The 20402-nt window shown below is 45.4% G+C and overlaps 8 protein-coding genes across 8 annotated transcripts in view; all 8 read right to left on the reverse strand.

Moving 5' to 3' along the window:
• Positions 1-229: 229 nt before the first annotated feature.
• LSM04_009697 (uncharacterized protein) lies at positions 230-2154 on the reverse strand (the record flags this gene model as incomplete). Its single annotated transcript, XM_067330425.1, has 2 exons — positions 230-654; positions 741-2154. The coding sequence occupies 2 exons, from the start codon at positions 2152-2154 to the stop codon at positions 230-232; spliced, it is 1839 nt and encodes a 612-aa protein (XP_067190363.1).
• A 635-nt stretch (positions 2155-2789) lies between these two features.
• Positions 2790-4457, reverse strand: LSM04_006141 (Glycerate kinase; the record flags this gene model as incomplete). Its single annotated transcript, XM_067330436.1, has 1 exon — positions 2790-4457. The coding sequence occupies one exon, from the start codon at positions 4455-4457 to the stop codon at positions 2790-2792; it is 1668 nt and encodes a 555-aa protein (XP_067190327.1).
• A 550-nt stretch (positions 4458-5007) lies between these two features.
• Positions 5008-5562, reverse strand: LSM04_000777 (uncharacterized protein; the record flags this gene model as incomplete). Its single annotated transcript, XM_067330447.1, has 1 exon — positions 5008-5562. One exon carries the CDS (start codon positions 5560-5562, stop codon positions 5008-5010), a length of 555 nt encoding a protein of 184 aa, XP_067190278.1.
• Positions 5563-6256: 694 nt separating this feature from the next.
• On the reverse strand, positions 6257-8174 carry LSM04_008036 (uncharacterized protein; the record flags this gene model as incomplete). The annotated part of the gene is made up of 2 exons (XM_067330458.1): positions 6257-7461; positions 7505-8174. 2 exons carry the CDS (start codon positions 8172-8174, stop codon positions 6257-6259), a joined length of 1875 nt encoding a protein of 624 aa, XP_067190345.1.
• A 636-nt stretch (positions 8175-8810) lies between these two features.
• LSM04_009467 (Glycerate kinase) lies at positions 8811-10477 on the reverse strand (the record flags this gene model as incomplete). Its single annotated transcript, XM_067330470.1, has 2 exons — positions 8811-10293; positions 10341-10477. The coding sequence occupies 2 exons, from the start codon at positions 10475-10477 to the stop codon at positions 8811-8813; spliced, it is 1620 nt and encodes a 539-aa protein (XP_067190360.1).
• Positions 10478-11028: 551 nt separating this feature from the next.
• LSM04_005633 (uncharacterized protein) lies at positions 11029-11580 on the reverse strand (the record flags this gene model as incomplete). Its single annotated transcript, XM_067330481.1, has 1 exon — positions 11029-11580. One exon carries the CDS (start codon positions 11578-11580, stop codon positions 11029-11031), a length of 552 nt encoding a protein of 183 aa, XP_067190325.1.
• Positions 11581-12999: 1419 nt separating this feature from the next.
• Positions 13000-14292, reverse strand: LSM04_000613 (Amidohydrolase 3; the record flags this gene model as incomplete). Its single annotated transcript, XM_067330492.1, has 1 exon — positions 13000-14292. One exon carries the CDS (start codon positions 14290-14292, stop codon positions 13000-13002), a length of 1293 nt encoding a protein of 430 aa, XP_067190274.1.
• Positions 14293-15064: 772 nt separating this feature from the next.
• Positions 15065-20402, reverse strand: part of LSM04_005417 (uncharacterized protein) — a gene marked incomplete at both ends in the record, with an annotated part of 7536 nt that continues 2198 nt past the window's right edge. The window contains one exon of the mRNA XM_067330505.1: positions 15065-20402. This exon is cut by the window's right edge and continues 2198 nt beyond it. Within this exon, the coding sequence (XP_067190323.1) occupies positions 15065-20402 (5338 nt within the window).

The following is a 20402-nucleotide window of genomic DNA, read 5'->3' on the forward strand; positions in this document are numbered from 1 at the left end:
CACAAAAAAAAAACATTTGAAAAAAAAAACTCATTATTTTTTTTTTTTCCTTCGTTTCCAAATATACAAAAACACTATTTATCTACCCACAAAAAAATGATGGAAATTCACTAAAACACGAAACCAAAACCCAAAATAAAGTAGGCCCCCAAAAAACAAAATAAAAATATACCTGTGAAGATTATACACACACATACAAATATAGGGAGAGAGATAAATAGAACTGTATCTAGCGTAGAATACGCACACGACCGTATTTCAGTGCCTCTGCAAGCGTGTTTGCGTTTGTCATCAGCTGTCTCCCACGCAGCAATCGCGATGTACGGGGCAACGGTGCCCAGGCCATCGCTAACTGTCTAACCCGGTTCTCTGTGTTATGCTTCTTCTGGGAACTATTTCCCTTCTTACTTTTCCTTCTCTTCTTGTCGTCATGATTCGTCAGTTTTTCCCCTTTTGAACTGTCAGACGTTGGGTTGGTTGCTCTGGTGTCAGAGAGAGAATCAGCCAACAGGGACATCATAACAGCTGAGTTCTCCTCCGTGGTGAGGGCACATTCGCCGCACAATAATACAAAATGGTGGGAAGTACCGTCTTCATCATTGTTGAATGCCTCTGCAGTTCGCTTTTGCTGTTTCCCCGTGAAACAACCGGTGACTTTATCATCATGGTCATCATCGCCTTTCGGAGGGGTGTTATCGCCCACGATAAAGATGGTGATATGTTGATATAGCTGTCAGTACCAGCTGATCTAGCGCTCACCGCTGCTGTGGATGCCTGTAGACAATCATCCCAAAAGAGAGTGTACTGCGGGGGACAGAGCCACTCGTAGTGGTCTGATGCCGTAGTGTAGCGCAGTGCAAAGAAGATACTCTCACGATGCGGGTGAATAATCCACACACCCACTCCACCGTCTAGGGCCTTTTCGCTCTTCTCAGCACTCATCACATGTATTTCATCCTTCTCTTCTTCTCCCTGCTGCTGCTGCTGCTGCTGCTGCTGCTGTTGTTGTTGTTGCCCCTTCTCCTCAAAAAGACGTCCTCGAACGCTATGAATCCCAATGTCTCGATTGTTCATTCCCTCTCTTCCCATGCAGTGCATCACTCTAGGGGATTCGGGTATACTTTTCACCACTGCTTGTTGTGATTTCTTGTGGGGTGTGCCATACCGCAGAAATTGACTGTAATCCTGCAGAGTCATTGATGCGGCGGTTGGATCCGGGAGTCCAGGGATGTGATGCAGCACAGCAACTCTCTGCAGTTTACTGGAAAATTTCACAATTGCATCGGGATGGTATTTACGACTCACACACTGGGCCCGTCGTTGAATCGAAGGCGCAGCACCATACGAAGATGATATTCTTGCTTCCCCTCCTGCCGTTATTCGTTTCGCCTTTGGGTCGAAAAGAAACGAGATGGGAACAAACACATCATACACGGCTGGGCTAGTGAGAAGCCTCGGGTCACTCTCACTACAACTACAATCACTGGTAGTCTTCTTCTCTCTCTCCGCCGAGGATGCAGGTGCGTCTACGCGGGAGAGCACAACACACTTCCAGGGAACTGGATAACAGCATGGACGGAGTCTATCCGCCAGAGCAGCCGATTCACAGAAAGTTAGATTGGTGCCCAGTATGTCTCCTGTAACAGAGGCAGTAGAAGCAGTACGTTTCCCACGATGTCCTGTTTCTTTTTTTCTCGCTTCTTCTGTTGCAGGTGGGAAAATACTTTCCAGTCGCTGGAGCAACGTCGATGGCGTCAACACAACTTCACGCTCCCACAAGTCCTGCGATACAACGTCGCCAAAACCAGGATCCATCACAGCATCATCAGTGCGTGACTCCAAACGATGTGATCGGGGCAAACGGTATTTCTCAAGAGAATAGGGTGTAGATGTGCGTCTCCTATACGTCGAAGTGGAGACCCCATCACACCCACCTTGAAGTTCACTGTTCTCGGATGATAACTTACCAACAGATGATAACGGCTGGGTTTCTGTTGGCCCTCCTGATGTTTGTCTTGTCGATTCTGGTGAATCCAGCCGCGCCCGACGCACGAACGACAAAAATGGGGTTCTTCGTGCTGTGGCTGGCGAGAATACCCGTGTTGGGAAAGAAGTCTCACCCTTGTGCAGCAGAAGCACAAACCATCGAAGCATTGCAGAAAGAAAGACCACAGCAGTGAAGGAAGGCAGAGATTCCACAAGAGAGAAGCACACGCACTCACACGGGATGCCCCTCCCTATTCCTCTCCTTCTGCTTCCTCTCAGTCCCTTCGTGTCTACCAAGTAGATGGAGATGAGGCCCACAAAAACCAAAGAACCAAGGAAAGAAAGAAGGGAGAAGAAGAAAAAACATACAGATGTACGCCATGAGACGCCCCTCCCTGAAGCCCCAGGGAAAAGGAAACATGCCTATTGAAAGAAGCAGATGCAAAACACCACTGACGCCAAGACAAACGACGAATAACGGAAGAAAAATAGAAACATGTCTTTGTGTCACCCTTGAACCCTCCAACTGTTACTACCAAAACCGCATTTTGGTGACAATCCCAGGGAACACCAGCAGTAAAGGTAGCAACAGGGAGTAGTGGTCCAGTGAGAATGAACGCTTACAATAATAAAAATAACAATAATAAATAAACAGCCCAAACACCTACTCTATCAAAATTATTCTGTTCCATTTTGAATTATTTTTTATGCATTAAAGAAAACGATTTTGTGGTAAAGCTACGATTACATGATTAAATAGACGATCCCACCACCCCCACTTCGTCATCCCTCCTATTCCTCCCCTACATCTTGGCGCGCATCTTTCTCTCCACTGCCGAACCAGCACCAGCCTTCTCCTTCCTTTCATACTCCTCTGGGTCCACAAGGTACTGCAGCATCAACTTACCCACACACGCCCCCGCATTTCCCAGAGCCTCCTTCACAGAGAAGTGTCGTGGTGTGAGGGAGAGCAGATGCACACGGGGAATGGCGTCAGCGCACACACCCCTCTCAGAGGGACCGCCCGTTGTCTGCATGTGTGTGAGCAGCAACTGCCGCACCTCCTCACCGCTCGAGTACGACATTCGGCCGCACACAACCACCACATCCTTCACCATCTTCACTTTCGCCCCGCTGACACCCACGGCAGCAGCCTCACGACGGCGGCGCATATTCTCCATAACGGCGAGCTGCAGCAACCGGCCGAGTGTCTTGTTGAAGCGAATGGTCTGTGTGTCGAAGGAGCCCTCACCCGTGATCATGCAGTCGCAGCGGCGGAGTTTCTCCGGCAGTCCAAGCAGCTCCGCGACAACATCCGTACCGGCCATCCACTGCGCCTGCAGTACATAACGGAAGAAACCACTCATTCCACCCGCCCCGCCACCGCCGGCGGTGTGGCACAGAGCCGCAAGAGTCTTCTCCCGCTCCTGTGGGCTCACACACGCCGACCGCACGCCATTCGCACGCGTCAGGCAGTCGTGCAGTCCACTCCGCACAATACACGCGGCGGCGTTCTGCATCCCGTTCTCGAGCTGCGCGAGCACACGCGCGCGGTAGGCCTTGTCCCATGCCGGGTTGCACTTCTGCGGGCCAAACACGGCAGTTGCTCCATCTGGGCCAACCAGTGGACTCGCCACATCACAGATCAGACGAACCTCCTTGCAGTACGGCGCCGCCGTGGGGCCCTCGCTCGGGCTGCGGAAGAACATTTGGCGGCACGCTGGCGACAGTCGTGCTCCTGTGAGGCGCGGCAGATCTCCGCCAGTGAATGGCTTTGTGAGCAGCTCCCCATTGCCACAGCTCTTCCCGCTCTTGGCGCAGCAGTTCTCAGGCTTCACAAACAGCTCCATACCAAGTGCCTGCAGTGCGCCAATGCCACCATCATTCGTGGCGCTTCCACCAATACCAAGGAATACAGTCACACCCCCGTCAGCAGCTGCACCGTACTTGCGGCGGTTTTCATTCGCCACATACTCAATGGCGTACTTAATCAACTGGCCAACACCGTAGCTCGTGGCGCGCAGGGGGTTCCGCTCCGCATCCTTGAGCATAGGCAGTCCAGAAGCAAGTGCCATTTCAATCACCACCACACGCTTTTCCACATCTGCGGCAAAGTAGGGCCGGTTGGCACTCTTGCTCTTCGGCGTGTTCAGAGGCTCACCGAGTGGGCCAAGAACAACCGGCACCGCCGACACTCCCTCTCCTGACTCCCCCGAAACAATCGGTACGTCCACACGATTGAAGTGGTACGGCGCCGACTCCCCCGAGTGCGATGGAAACAGCATGCTGTCCAGCAGCCCATCACCGCCATCAGACATGGGACAGTGCATCACTTCCACGGGGGTTGTGGTTTTGCCCTCCGCGCGTCGGAAGGCCCCTTCAATCACACGACCCGCATCACACGCGCTGAGAGTTCCCTTGAAGGAGTCACAGCAGACGAGAATACGCTCACAGGACAGGTTCCCTGGCATTTTCTCTATTCAACAAAAAAAAGTTTTCTGGGAAATGAATTAAAGCTTAATAATAAAGAAGAGCAATGATAATTAAAATACACGAATGTATTGTTATTTCTAGCGAATACCTTGGTGTGTGAATGTGAATGTGAATGTCGAAGAAAATTGTATGCAACAGAGAGAAGGCAAGGCGAATACGGTGAAAATAAGGCATAGAGAGAGGCACACAGGCACATACACAGACTACACACGCGTGCGACAACAGTCCAAAGAACGCATGTACATGGAGTCGGAAGGGTGAAGGTGCCACAGGTGCGCACTCACCAAACCGAGAACGAGCAAAAAAAAAGGCAAAGAAAATCGAACAACCGCAGTCACCAGAGTGCCAGGACCTTAAGCCCCCGTATTCCGCAGTCATTTCAGGAACACAGAGCACAATGAATCCAAAGAAGCAAACAAATAAGTCAAAAAAAAGAAAAAGGATCAGCGAGACGCAGGCAAACCCATCACGGTGCGACCAACGCCACCATCAACAATATCACAAACCCCAAGAGAAAGAAGAGCCCCATTATTCTTCTTCATCATCATCCTTCTTGGCAGCACCACTTATCCACATGGAAGAATTGTCCCCATCACTCTGCATTGCTCGCTGCACCCCCGCTGTGGACGGAATCTCATCCCGGAGTTGCTGTAGGGATGGCAGCACGCGATCGAGCTCCGCCGCACTAGGCAGAGCCTCACTCGTCGGCGAAGCACCCGACTCAGGCCCGTCGCTAGTGGTGTTGGAGAACAAAGTGGAATTCCGTGCGGCCACCGCAGCATCATCGCTGTGAGGCTCCGGCTGCTGCGGCCGCTGTTTCTTCTGTGGGTGGTCAACACCGGGGAACTTCTTTCGATTTTCAAAGAGGTACCGATGGGCTTCTAAGAGTGCCATATGGGTGCTATCTTCGCTGTGGCCTCCCTGTGATGCTGTAGCGGCCGAAATGGAAGCCATAATCAGGACGCCATTATTACTACATGAACGAAAGTGTCTAAATGAAGATGTAAGGCTTTTGATAAACGGCCCATGGGGTCTCAATGATGGGCCAAAGTGGTGAAATATTGAGCAACCACTGGTACGCATCCCTTCCGTACCTATGAATATGTAGAGGGTGGCTTAGATAATGAAAATCAGTGAGAAAGATATTCTGTTGGAGCTGTAATGTGCTATTTGGTGCTCGTATACGGTGTTTTTTGGGGTGTACAGACCAGAAATACAATTTTAGAAGTGAGTGATAACCTCCACTTTTGTCTTTTTGGGGGCTTTGACACCTCGACAAGCTGCATATATATTACACACAGTTCGGTAGAAATGAGAGGACCTAAAAAGAGAAGAGAACGATAAAATCAAGTAGGGCCACCATGTGTGGTAACAAAATAACAATAATAACAGCATGCATCTGCACGTATATATGACGAATAAGTCAATAAAAAAAATAAAGTGAGAGACTGAATGACAAAAATAGTAATAAATAACGGAAAAAAAATGCTAACAAAGTGAGATGTGACTGCGAAATGACGTAACATCAGCCTCGAAGAAAAAAAAACGCATAGATAGGACTTCAAAAACTAGCCCCTTTTTTTTCACCGTTAAAGCATGTATCCCCTCTGTCAAGTGGAACAGAAAAATAAATAGTAAAACATAAAAGAAGGGATGATGTCTTTTTATTTAAGAAATTCCAAAATTGCGTAGGCCCCCAAAAAACAAAATAAAAATATACCTGTGAAGATTATACACACACATACAAATATAGGGAGAGAGATAAATAGAACTGTATCTAGCGTAGAATACGCACACGACCGTATTTCAGTGCCTCTGCAAGCGTGTTTGCGTTTGTCATCAGCTGTCTCCCACGCAGCAATCGCGATGTACGGGGCAACGGTGCCCAGGCCATCGCTAACTGTCTAACCCGGTTCTCTGTGTTATGCTTCTTCTGGGAACTATTTCCCTTCTTACTTTTCCTTCTCTTCTTGTCGTCATGATTCGTCAGTTTTTCCCCTTTTGAACTGTCAGACGTTGGGTTGGTTGCTCTGGTGTCAGAGAGAGAATCAGCCAACAGGGACATCATAACAGCTGAGTTCTCCTCCGTGGTGAGGGGCACATTCGCCGCACAATAATACAAAATGGTGGGAAGTACCGTCTTCATCATTGTTGAATGCCTCTGCAGTTCGCTTTTGCTGTTTCCCCGTGAAACAACCGGTGACTTTATCATCATGGTCATCATCGCCTTTCGGAGGGGTGTTATCGCCCACGATAAAGATGGTGATATGTTGATATAGCTGTCAGTACCAGCTGATCTAGCGCTCACCGCTGCTGTGGATGCCTGTAGACAATCATCCCAAAAGAGAGTGTACTGCGGGGGACAGAGCCACTCGTAGTGGTCTGATGCCGTAGTGTAGCGCAGTGCAAAGAAGATACTCTCACGATGCGGGTGAATAATCCACACACCCACTCCACCGTCTAGGGCCTTTTCGCTCTTCTCAGCACTCATCACATGTATTTCATCCTTCTCTTCTTCTCCCTGCTGCTGCTGCTGCTGCTGTTGTTGTTGTTGCCCCTTCTCCTCAAAAAGACGTCCTCGAACGCTATGAATCCCAATGTCTCGATTGTTCATTCCCTCTCTTCCCATGCAGTGCATCACTCTAGGGGATTCGGGTATACTTTTCACCACTGCTTGTTGTGATTTCTTGTGGGGTGTGCCATACCGCAGAAATTGACTGTAATCCTGCAGAGTCATTGATGCGGCGGTTGGATCCGGGAGTCCAGGGATGTGATGCAGCACAGCAACTCTCTGCAGTTTACTGGAAAATTTCACAATTGCATCGGGATGGTATTTACGACTCACACACTGGGCCCGTCGTTGAATCGAAGGCGCAGCACCATACGAAGATGATATTCTTGCTTCCCCTCCTGCCGTTATTCGTTTCGCCTTTGGGTCGAAAAAGAAACGAGATGGGAACAAACACATCATACACGGCTGGGCTAGTGAGAAGCCTCGGGTCACTCTCACTACAACTACAATCACTGGTAGTCTTCTTCTCTCTCTCCGCCGAGGATGCAGGTGCGTCTACGCGGGAGAGCACAACACACTTCCAGGGAACTGGATAACAGCATGGACGGAGTCTATCCGCCAGAGCAGCCGATTCACAGAAAGTTAGATTGGTGCCCAGTATGTCTCCTGTAACAGAGGCAGTAGAAGCAGTACGTTTCCCACGATGTCCTGTTTCTTTTTTTCTCGCTTCTTCTGTTGCAGGTGGGAAAATACTTTCCAGTCGCTGGAGCAACGTCGATGGCGTCAACACAACTTCACGCTCCCACAAGTCCTGCGATACAACGTCGCCAAAACCAGGATCCATCAGAGCATCATCAGTGCGTGACTCCAAACGATGTGATCGGGGCAAACGGTATTTCTCAAGAGAATAGGGTGTAGATGTGCGTCTCCTATACGTCGAAGTGGAGACCCCATCACACCCACCTTGAAGTTCACTGTTCTCGGATGATAACTTACCAACAGATGATAACGGCTGGGTTTCTGTTGGCCCTCCTGATGTTTGTCTTGTCGATTCTGGTGAATCCAGCCGCGCCCGACGCACGAACGACAAAAATGGGGTTCTTCGTGCTGTGGCTGGCGAGAATACCCGTGTTGGGAAAGAAGTCTCACCCTTGTGCAGCAGAAGCACAAACCATCGAAGCATTGCAGAAAGAAAGACCACAGCAGTGAAGGAAGGCAGAGATTCCACAAGAGAGAAGCACACGCACTCACACGGGATGCCCCTCCCTATTCCTCTCCTTCTGCTTCCTCTCAGTCCCTTCGTGTCTACCAAGTAGATGGAGATGAGGCCCACAAAAAACAAAGAACCAAGGAAAGAAAGAAGGGAGAAGAAGAAAAAACATACAGATGTACGCCATGAGACGCCCCTCCCTGAAGCCCCAGGGAAAAGGAAACATGCCTATTGAAAGAAGCAGATGCAAAACACCACTGACGCCAAGACAAACGACGAATAACGGAAGAAAAATAGAAACATGTCTTTTGTGTCACCCTTGAACCCTCCAACTGTTACTACCAAAACCGCATTTTGGTGACAATCCCAGGGAACACCAGCAGTAAAGGTAGCAACAGGGAGTAGTGGTCCAGTGAGAATGAACGCTTACAATAATAAAAATAACAATAATAAATAAACAGCCCAAACACCTACTCTATCAAAATTATTCTGTTCCATTTTGAATTATTTTTTATGCATTAAAGAAAACGATTTTGTGGTAAAGCTACGATTACATGATTAAATAGACGATCCCACCACCCCCACGTCGTCATCCCTCCTATTCCTCCCCTACATCTTGGCGCGCATCTTTCTCTCCACTGCCGAACCAGCACCAGCCTTCTCCTTCCTTTCATACTCCTCTGGGTCCACAAGGTACTGCAGCATCAACTTACCCACACACGCCCCCGCATTTCCCAGAGCCTCCTTCACAGAGAAGTGTCGTGGTGTGAGGGAGAGCAGATGCACACGGGGAATGGCGTCAGCGCACACACCCCTCTCAGAGGGACCGCCCGTTGTCTGCATGTGTGTGAGCAGCAACTGCCGCACCTCCTCACCGCTCGAGTACGACATTCGGCCGCACACAACCACCACATCCTTCACCATCTTCACTTTCGCCCCGCTGACACCCACGGCAGCAGCCTCACGACGGCGGCGCATATTCTCCATAACGGCGAGCTGCAGCAACCGGCCGAGTGTCTTGTTGAAGCGAATGGTCTGTGTGTCGAAGGAGCCCTCACCCGTGATCATGCAGTCGCAGCGGCGGAGTTTCTCCGGCAGTCCAAGCAGCTCCGCGACAACATCCGTACCGGCCATCCACTGCGCCTGCAGTACATAACGGAAGAAACCACTCATTCCACCCGCCCCGCCACCGCCGGCGGTGTGGCACAGAGCCGCAAGAGTCTTCTCCCGCTCCTGTGGGCTCACACACGCCGACCGCACGCCATTCGCACGCGTCAGGCAGTCGTGCAGTCCACTCCGCACAATACACGCGGCGGCGTTCTGCATCCCGTTCTCGAGCTGCGCGAGCACACGCGCGCGGTAGGCCTTGTCCCATGCCGGGTTGCACTTCTGCGGGCCAAACACGGCAGTTGCTCCATCTGGGCCAACCAGTGGACTCGCCACATCACAGATCAGACGAACCTCCTTGCAGTACGGCGCCGCCGTGGGGCCCTCGCTCGGGCTGCGGAAGAACATTTGGCGGCACGCTGGCGACAGTCGTGCTCCTGTGAGGCGCGGCAGATCTCCGCCAGTGAATGGCTTTGTGAGCAGCTCCCCATTGCCACAGCTCTTCCCGCTCTTGGCGCAGCAGTTCTCAGGCTTCACAAACAGCTCCATACCAAGTGCCTGCAGTGCGCCAATGCCACCATCATTCGTGGCGCTTCCACCAATACCAAGGAATACAGTCACACCCCCGTCAGCAGCTGCACCGTACTTGCGGCGGTTTTCATTCGCCACATACTCAATGGCGTACTTAATCAACTGGCCAACACCGTAGCTCGTGGCGCGCAGGGGGTTCCGCTCCGCATCCTTGAGCATAGGCAGTCCAGAAGCAAGTGCCATTTCAATCACCACCACACGCTTTTCCACATCTGCGGCAAAGTAGGGCCGGTTGGCACTCTTGCTCTTCGGCGTGTTCAGAGGCTCACCGAGTGGGCCAAGAACAACCGGCACCGCCGACACTCCCTCTCCTGACTCCCCCGAAACAATCGGTACGTCCACACGATTGAAGTGGTACGGCGCCGACTCCCCCGAGTGCGATGGAAACAGCATGCTGTCCAGCAGCCCATCACCGCCATCAGACATGGGACAGTGCATCACTTCCACGGGGTTGTGGTTTTGCCCTCCGCGCGTCGGAAGGCCCCTTCAATCACACGACCCGCATCACACGCGCTGAGAGTTCCCTTGAAGGAGTCACAGCAGACGAGAATACGCTCACAGGACAGGTTCCCTGGCATTTTCTCTATTCAACAAAAAAAAAGTTTTCTGGGAAATGAATTAAAGCTTAATAATAAAGAAGAGCAATGATAATTAAAATACACGAATGTATTGTTATTTCTAGCGAATACCTTGGTGTGTGAATGTGAATGTGAATGTCGAAGAAAATTGTATGCAACAGAGAGAAGGCAAGGCGAATACGGTGAAAATAAGGCATAGAGAGAGGCACACAGGCACATACACAGACTACACACGCGTGCGACAACAGTCCAAAGAACGCATGTACATGGAGTCGGAAGGGTGAAGGTGCCACAGGTGCGCACTCACCAAACCGAGAACGAGCAAAAAAAAAGGCAAAGAAAATCGAACAACCGCAGTCACCAGAGTGCCAGGACCTTAAGCCCCCGTATTCCGCAGTCATTTCAGGAACACAGAGCACAATAAATCCAAAGAAGCAAACAAATAAGTCAAAAAAAAGAAAAAGGATCAGCGAGACGCAGGCAAACCCATCACGGTGCGACCAACGCCACCATCAACAATATCACAAACCCCAAGAGAAAGAAGAGCCCCATTATTCTTCTTCATCATCCTTCTTGGCAGCACCACTTATCCACATGGAAGAATTGTCCCCATCACTCTGCATTGCTCGCTGCACCCCCGCTGTGGACGGAATCTCATCCCGGAGTTGCTGTAGGGATGGCAGCACGCGATCGAGCTCCGCCGCACTAGGCAGAGCCTCACTCGTCGGCGAAGCACCCGACTCAGGCCCGTCGCTAGTGGTGTTGGAGAACAAAGTGGAATTCCGTGCGGCCACCGCAGCATCATCGCTGTGAGGCTCCGGCTGCTGCGGCCGCTGTTTCTTCTGTGGGTGGTCAACACCGGGGAACTTCTTTCGATTTTCAAAGAGGTACCGATGGGCTTCTAAGAGTGCCATATGGGTGCTATCTTCGCTGTGGCCTCCCTGTGATGCTGTAGCGGCCGAAATGGAAGCCATAATCAGGACGCCATTATTACTACATGAACGAAAGTGTCTAAATGAAGATGTAAGGCTTTTGATAAACGGCCCATGGGGTCTCAATGATGGGCCAAAGTGGTGAAATATTGAGCAACCACTGGTACGCATCCCTTCCGTACCTATGAATATGTAGAGGGTGGCTTAGATAATGAAAATCAGTGAGAAAGATATTCTGTTGGAGCTGTAATGTGCTATTTGGTGCTCGTATACGGTGTGTTTTTGGGGTGTACAGACCAGAAATACAATTTTAGAAGTGAGTGATAACCTCCACTTTTGTCTTTTTGGGGGCTTTGACACCTCGACAAGCTGCATATATATTACACACAGTTCGGTAGAAATGAGAGGACCTAAAAAGAGAAGAGAACGATAAAATCAAGTAGGGCCACCATGTGTGGTAACAAAATAACAATAATAACAGCATGCATCTGCACGTATATATGACAAATAAGTCAATAAAAAAAACAAAGTGAGAGACTGAATGACAAAAATAGTAATAAATAACGGAAAAAAAATGCTAACAAAGTGAGATGTGACTGCGAAATGACGTAACATCAGCCTCGAAGAAAAAAAAACGCATAGATAGGACTTCAAAAACTAGCCCCTTTTTTTTTCACCGTTAAAGCATGTATCCCCTCTGTCAAGTGGAACAGAAAAATAAATAGTAAAACATAAAAGAAGGGATGATGTCTTTTTATTTGAGAAATATTAAAACAAATAAAAAAAGAGAAATATACATATTGCCAAATGCCCAAGTACGATTTCTGGATATGTTTGAATCTTTGAGTATATATATATATATATATATAAGCATTAAAGCATATGCGTATTTCTTCCCTTTTATTTCTACGATAGATATATACGTATGCTGACAGATAAGTGCATATAGGTATAAGTACTTTTATTCTTTTCATTTTGTTTCTACTTTTTTTACCGTTGTTTCTGCTTCTACCGATTGTGTGGAGCAGCTTTTCATGTGTTTATTTGTTGTTGTTTGTTTTTTATTTCAAGCATTTTTTTTTCTATTCCTTTTTTTTTTCCTTTTTTCTTCGTTGAGTTCCGTTTCTTCCTTTTTACCATCTTTGGTCCCTCACCGCCTATCATCATTTACTTCGATCACAATCGTACAGTCCTTTTCTCTGGTTTTATTTGTAGCGGAAACATATGCACTGACAGACATCAAGAAGAAATAAAAAATAAATATAAAATTATTCAATATAAAAACAAAAATAAACAGTCAAAACCCCTTTACTACTTGTTTTGTACCGCCTTTTTCTCTTCCCTGCAACCCTATCTCTTTCCCTCTCTTACTCTTACATAGACGTAAACACATGAACATACAAATATATGGCGTGTCTGTGTGTGTGTATGGAATTGGGACAAAGAGATATGGAGTCCGAGAGAAAAAAAAAAAAGCAGCAAAAAAACAAATTAAAAAAAATACAAGATAGTCATAAACAGTGTCCCTACATTTTTCCTTTCCCCTTCTCTCTCTCCCTCTTTGTGTGTGTGTGTGATGTTTGTCAACACCTATGCATTATCACTGAAGCTGCTGTTGTAATGTACCCGTTTTCCCTTCTTGTACACCGCCTCAATGGGTGGATCCACCATTTGATACACCACATGTTCCCATCGTGGGGCGTTGAGCAGCACCACATCGGCCCACTTTCCCACTTCAAGACTACCACAGCAGTCACTGAGCTGCAGACTTCCGGCGGCGTTAATTGTGGATGCCACGAGGGCCTCTTCCATCGTCATGCGCATGAGAATACAAGCCACATTCATTGTCTGCGGCATGGAGAGAGAATGGGCATTTGGGCAGAAATCACTGCCGAGGGCAACGGGAACATTGCCGTCAATAATACGTCTTGCTGGTGGGGGTTCAATACGGAGTACATACGCCGTCATGGGAAGAAGAACGGCAAAGCTTGGTTTCTTCCGCATTGCCGCAATACCAGCTTCACTGATGAACTCCAAATGTGAGACAGCGGTGGCTTCGAGTTCTCCAGCGAGTTCGCCTGCGCCAACGGGTGTGAGTTCATCTCCGTGGAAGTTCAACGCCAGACCGGCGCCTTTACCCGCCGTGAGTATCACGCGTGTCTGATCCCGATCAAACACACCCGTCTCACAGAAAACATCAATATTACGCACATCATTTAACCCCGCCGCCCGCTCTGCCAATACAGCAGGGAGTTGTACATTTACAACATCTTGCATAGCGGCCTCGGCGGTACTTCCTGCTGGAACGGCGTGCGCTCCGCAGAATGTTGCAGCAATCGTCTGTGGACCCGCATCCCCCGCAGACTTTAATACACGCAACATCTTTAGTTCCGAATCACGATCCAGACCATAACCACTCTTTCCTTCTAATGTGGTGGTGCCAAATGTCAACATGCGGCGAAGGCGGGATTGCAATTGACGGAGAAGTTCCGACTCACTCGCACGTCGGGTGCATGTAGTAGTAAATCCAATTCCACCTCCGGCTTTCTGCACATCCATGTAACTCGCCCCGCTGAGTTTTAGCGCAAACTCGTGTGAGCGATCACCGTCCCAGACAGGGTGGGTGTGAGCATCCACAAAACCAGGCAGAAGTACTTTACCAGCGCATGGCACTTTCTCTGCAACATTGCACTTATGTGAGTTTACGTATGCCATTACCTCCTCATTGGTGCCAACGGCCGCAATAAGACCAGTGGAAGGATCCACAAGGAGTGAACCATGGGGGATAATGGCAATTTGATTACTTTTCTCAGGACCCGCCAGATAACGCTCACCATTGCGTACCACCTGTACCACCTGATCTGCGTTTTCAAATAAAAGCATTCTTGATAGTATTCGCTGCGTAGTGAATGTTCTTATTAGTATTGGTATTTATTTTTTTCACTTATTTTTTTTTGCTTTTGTTGTCCTTTTTATTATTATTATTTACTCTTCTTTTCTTTTTTGTTTTGTTTCTCTCGCTTGATCAGAGGTTGCCCTTATATATTTGCTAATATATACCTTCCTGTATTAGGGATGGATTATTATCAGTTCTTCTCTTGTAAGAAAACAAAAAAATGTATTGCTTTGGAGTAAAAAAAAAAAAATTGCACATGAAAAAAAAACAAAGTGCGTATTTCATAATTACACCCAGAGAGTGAAAAAAGAAATACAGGCAGAGAAAGACAATCATCATGAAATACAGAAAGCAAACCAAAGATATAATTAAAAATACAAGGTATTTTACACGACTTTTCTTTTTTCTTCATTCAATTGTAATTTGGCTTCAAAAAAAGAAAAACTTACTCTTACACCACGTGGGAATAATAATAATAATAAAGGAAAAAAAACAAGCATGTGTACCATTACTTTACTGTAGCAGGTACTACTACTGAGATCACTACTATTTACTAAAGACTAGTACATTTAAAAAGCAGCAAAAAAAAAAACGTAAGATTCGAATTATTTAAAAAAAAAGACAACAAGTCTTGTCGAATCACAGGAAACTCGCAAAATTCTGCAAAACAAACAAAAAACGAAAAATAAAAAAATGGATAAAACAAGCAAACCCAGATAAAGAAATAAAAATAGGCCTTACTATAAACGTAATATAATATCAATCATTCATGAAAAAAGGATCTAATGCCACTGTCATAGCTGTTTTTGCTCTTTTCTTAGCAACAGTATGCCCTAATGATGTTGCCGAAAGCAAAAGCGGCACAAACGGTATTATCTTGGCTACTGTTGTTGATCCTTTTTCTTCTTTTGTACATCTAACGTTATGACCAGGGGCATACTCTTTGGGTATCGCAACTCCAGATAATTCAGAGAATGTCTCTACATCTTTCTCTAGTACCTCCACTTCTTCTTCTTCCTTCTTTTTAACTTCCGTCGAAGAAGAAGAAAAGGAAGGAATAGGTGCATTCCGTTGTTGTTGTTGTGCCGGTATTAACGCTGTTAACAAGGGAGATAAGTGCTCACATAAGGTAGAGGTTGTTTGCTGATGGACTTCAGAGGTTCCACCTCCAAGCATTCCAGAGACTGTTGTTATGGAACTAAACTGTTTATTCCTTTGTTTCTTCTCCCACCACATTCGAAAAGGTGGAAAGATGGATGCAAATTCCGTATCAAGTGGAATAACCCACTCACTACCAGTTTGTAGAAATGGACCTGGATCCAATGCAGCCAAAATCTGTCGCTTGGTCTCCCGTAGTAATGAGTGAGAAGCAAGAATAGCTGCAGTATTATTATTATTATTATTATTATTATTATTATTATTATTATTATTATTATTATTATTATTATTATTATTATTATAAGAAAAAGAAGAAGAATTCGTATTGGTAGAAGATACTCCAGTCAGGTTATTATTATTACTATTGGTACTATTCGTACTGTTAGTATTCGTATTGTCGATAATAGCGTTTTGGATTCCGTTTCGCGAGAAAGAGGAGGCGTTCATGACGAGTTCACATAATAACATACGCTCCTGAGATGCAGGATGATATGTCGCATCAAGTGAGAGAATAGGAGAACTCGCATCCGTGTAGCCACTCCGTGTATGCTCTCTACAACCAGCAGAGAAAGCCATATTATTATTATTATTATTATTATTATTATTATTATTATTATTATTATTATTATTATTATTATTATTATTATTATTATTATTATTATTGGCATTCGTACAAGATACCATATCACATGTCGATGCTGCCCAATGCATCCTCTCCATCATCCTTTCCTCTCCCATTGGTCTCACCATATCATACAGTGCCTCAGCAGCCGAAATCCCCAATCTCTCTTCTGTGTCTTGTTGTTGTAATGATGTAAATGGTTCAATGTGTGTTTGTATATTTATTGCAAGTGTTGGATGCTGTTGGAGAAGTAAAATGAGATCAGCCCCGTTAAGGGCACCGCATTGCATTCCAGCGGCGAGAACACGTGTGGGTAGACACCGTACGCCCTCACATGCCACACTCTGTAAGAGTTTAGAGGATGGGGGTATACCAAGATGCTCTAATGCTAAGGAGAGTTTTTGTAGTAAACTCCACCTTGCCGGGGATGGTGAATCATTTAATTTATTCCCTGCTGCTGTTTTTCTCATGGATTTTGATTTTACTTCTTCTTTTTTCGTTCGTTCGTCTTCCATCATCTCTGATAAACACGGTTGAAACTCAGAGGTTTCTTCTTCTTTTTGCTGATGACACTGAGATGTCCCTGTAAAAGAAGAATAAGAAGTACAAGTAGAAGAATTAATAATATCTACAAGTAAATGTATTACCGATGCGATAGCGGCATCATATAAAAGTGCTAATGGTGCTAATCGTGCTGTAATGCTTGTAGTCGACATAGCATACGCCACAGCCCATGAGGCAAAGGAATACGTAGAGGATGGAGTTAAAGCATGTGATTTTATCCACGAATCGGAATAAGGGGAACTACACATCTTACGTGATTGTTTTACATCTTGTGATTGAAGTAATGTTGAGGGTAAACATAGAGACATGGGAGAAGATGGACACGCTGAGGATTGTAGTTTTTGTAAAACCGCCTCTGCAAAGGAAGTTCCACAAGATAAACCATTATAAAACACATGTGTGGTTTCTTCTGCTGGTGAAACACCCATTGATTTTGTTCCTGTTACTGTAAATGATGTATCCCTTGATGCGAATATACGATTCTTCTCTTCAAAGGTATTATTCACATCTCCAGAAACAAAAGCCGTCGTATTAGTAGTAGCATTAGTAGTATTACTATTTACTGTGGAACTGTTAACGAATATATTTTTACTTCCGGCATTATGACTGTTCATCGCATGATTTTTTTGAATATCTATTATATTGTTTGTAACCCAATCCTCACTCGAATTTGAAGCCATTTGTAGTATTGGAAGTGTCATACGTGAAACAGGTGTCACTGATGATACATTAGAGGAGGAAGATGATGAGAAAAACAATGAACTTGCAGTACCCTTACTATTCATATTATTCATATTATTATTATTATTATTATTATTATTATTATTACCACCTTTACTGTTACATTTACTCTTACTATAAGTAATGGAATTGGCACTCGTATTAGCATTACTATTACTAATACTACTACTACTAGTAGTAGTATTTGAAAACATAGCCCGTAATCGACTAAATAATGACATACTCTTTCTATTACCTGTAGATGATGCTGTTGCTGCATCTATTGCATAACGAGATGTAAATAACAATTGTGTGTGTGGTGGTGGTAAGAATTGTGGTGGAAGTGGACAAGGACACACCCCACGGCAAATCCACCACTCTGGTACGGTATTATGACACTGTTGTTTCGATAATCCCACATCTCGTAAAGTTACTGTATGTACAAGAAGAGCAGAGAGAATGGTAGATTTGCGTTCACTCTCATTTTGTCGTCGTATATGTGTAGATCGTTGCTGTTCTAATGATCGTAAAGATACAGAAGTTGCTCGATCCTCTAGTACTATCTTCGTATTACTTCTTTGCAATTCCGAATTACGTGTAAGCATACAGTATGAATCAAAGTTTGGCAAGTTAAAATCTCCTGTTACTGCTGCTGTTGTTGTTGATGATGTTAATAGTGTTCGTGCTGCTGTTCGCATAGATGTATTATTATCTATCACTGGAGACTTGGAGCGTGTTTGTGGAAATGGACTATTACGATCTCGACAAGAAGATATGTTTTGCATATTATATGAAGTCCCAGATGCCGCTCGTTGCCCGATTCCTCCCTCTTCACCTTCATCACCATTTTCTTCTTCTTCCTCCCGTTTAGATTTTTCTCTTAATTGATGTTGTTGTTCTTTTAATTGCTGTTGTTGTTGGCGCCAAGATCGATAGAAGTTTCTCACTTCATTGCGATAATGTGCATCCTCTACTGCCATTCCATCCACATCCCACATTGGCAAACAAACATAATACGGATTACACGACATAACATCATCCACACAACTAGTAGTAGTATTAGACGTACGCTTATTACTAGTAGTATTATTGGTATTATTACTATTATTACTATTACTAGTCTTATGTGTATCTTTACATCTCTGTGGAGGTCGCCAAGAACATGCGGCCCGTGTACGTGCATACGCCTCACTAATCACTACAGTTGAGAAAAACTCCATAGAAATATCCTCCCATATATCCTTTTCTTCTGATGTCATAAATGGACGAATCATCTTTTCCAGTTGTTTATCCCGCGCTGCCCATATATTCTCCCATTTAAAATAAAATGATGCACCAGGTGTGGTATGTATACCGTGTGGTGTATCCCCGCTATGCTCTTGTGAGGCAGTGTATGAAACAGATGCAAATCTATTAAGATCATTCTTTTCTTTCTTACTTTCACTGTTATTAGCATTATTATTATCACATAATGGCAATGGTTGTAAATGTGTAAGGGCGACATGTAAGGCGTGATGAAGTGGTGTAGGATCAAGTACCACAGCCAACACACTTGGATGTATAGATCTACAATAATCATCATTCTCCTTCTCTGTAGATATAATACGTAGATCAGGGGATGTATCACACAATGCTGCGGATGTTACTTCTTTCTCTACGGAAATTGTATGCGTATTATTCGATGTATGTGTTTCATTATTAAGATCAATTGCACTAGAAGGAATCCAAGAAGATTGTATACGACACAATCGACGTCTTTCTAACCAACGATGTATAAATCGCCATACAGAAAGAGAGGAAAGGGAGGCTTCAAAGAGCATCACAGTACCCGGTATATATAACCAACGCCCTAATGGAATAGGAAGAAGTGATACCAGTGGTGTATTTATAGTATTTCCCTCTATTTCTATTGATTCCCTTATTATTGTTAACCTTGATCTTAATATGGATGCGGGGTGAAAGAGACGTACACCAAATAAATAACGTGGTGGTGTATCCTTATGATGGACATCTACATAGTGAACACAAACACCAGGTAGATAAATAGCAATCATACCATTCATAGAGAGAAATGATACACGTGAGTCATATGTAATGTATTGACGTTCCTCTTTAGTGAGAGGTATAGTTATCTGCAGTGCATCTACATAATTACGAAGCGCCGTAATACTGCAAAGTATAGCTGGAGGTCCTACTTTATTTGTCTGTAATGCGAGAGAAGGTACAAATAACACTTCTTTACTTTTTTGACTGGAAATATCATTTCCATTTACCACTTCTTCCTCTTCTTGTTCTTGTGTAGGACTATCGTGTTTATTCTTTTCACCACTATGGCATATCTCCACAGCAACGTCATTCTCTCTAGTATTAATATAATTACTATTACTACTACTACGTCCCATCACCTCCAGTCCAAACTCATATGTTTGCGTAGCCGATGTTTTTCTTCTTCTTCTTCTTCTTGTAGTAGTAGTAGTAGTTGTTCTTGTTGTTGTTAATATAGATGGTTGAGAAAGAAAAAACTGTTCACATAGAATAGAATCCTGCATACCATCTTCATACTGAATAGGAATAAGACTCATGTGTAGTCGTGAAACCGCAGAACTACAGGCGGCTCCCCACGGCTCACACAATGGAGTACCACAACAACAGTCATGTGTAACCGTACTATTGTTATCATTACTACTACTATTATTATTAGTATTACCATTACTATTCGCATTAGTACTCGTATTATTAATATTAGTAGTATTATTAGTATTAGTAGTAGTACCACTATCCATACCAAAACCTCTCTCAACTGGAAGAGCATCCATTGCAATAGTAGAAACCGAAGCCATCATCATTGTTGCTGTTGTTGTAGCTGTTTGACTTTCTGGGCCTTGATGATATAGTGCAGGAAATACACGGCGTTTACGTGGGAGATTCCGTTCAAACTCACATCGACGTTGATCCGGATGACCGTTAAATGCCACTATTCGCATTTTATCATACGTTGGAAATGCCGCCCAGAATGAAAGACGCTGAGTTACC

The sequence above is a fragment of the Trypanosoma melophagium genome, assembly GCF_022059095.1.
Source record: "Trypanosoma melophagium isolate St. Kilda chromosome Unknown ctg28segment0, whole genome shotgun sequence".
In the NCBI taxonomy this organism is placed as follows: Eukaryota; Euglenozoa; class Kinetoplastea; order Trypanosomatida; family Trypanosomatidae; genus Trypanosoma; species Trypanosoma melophagium.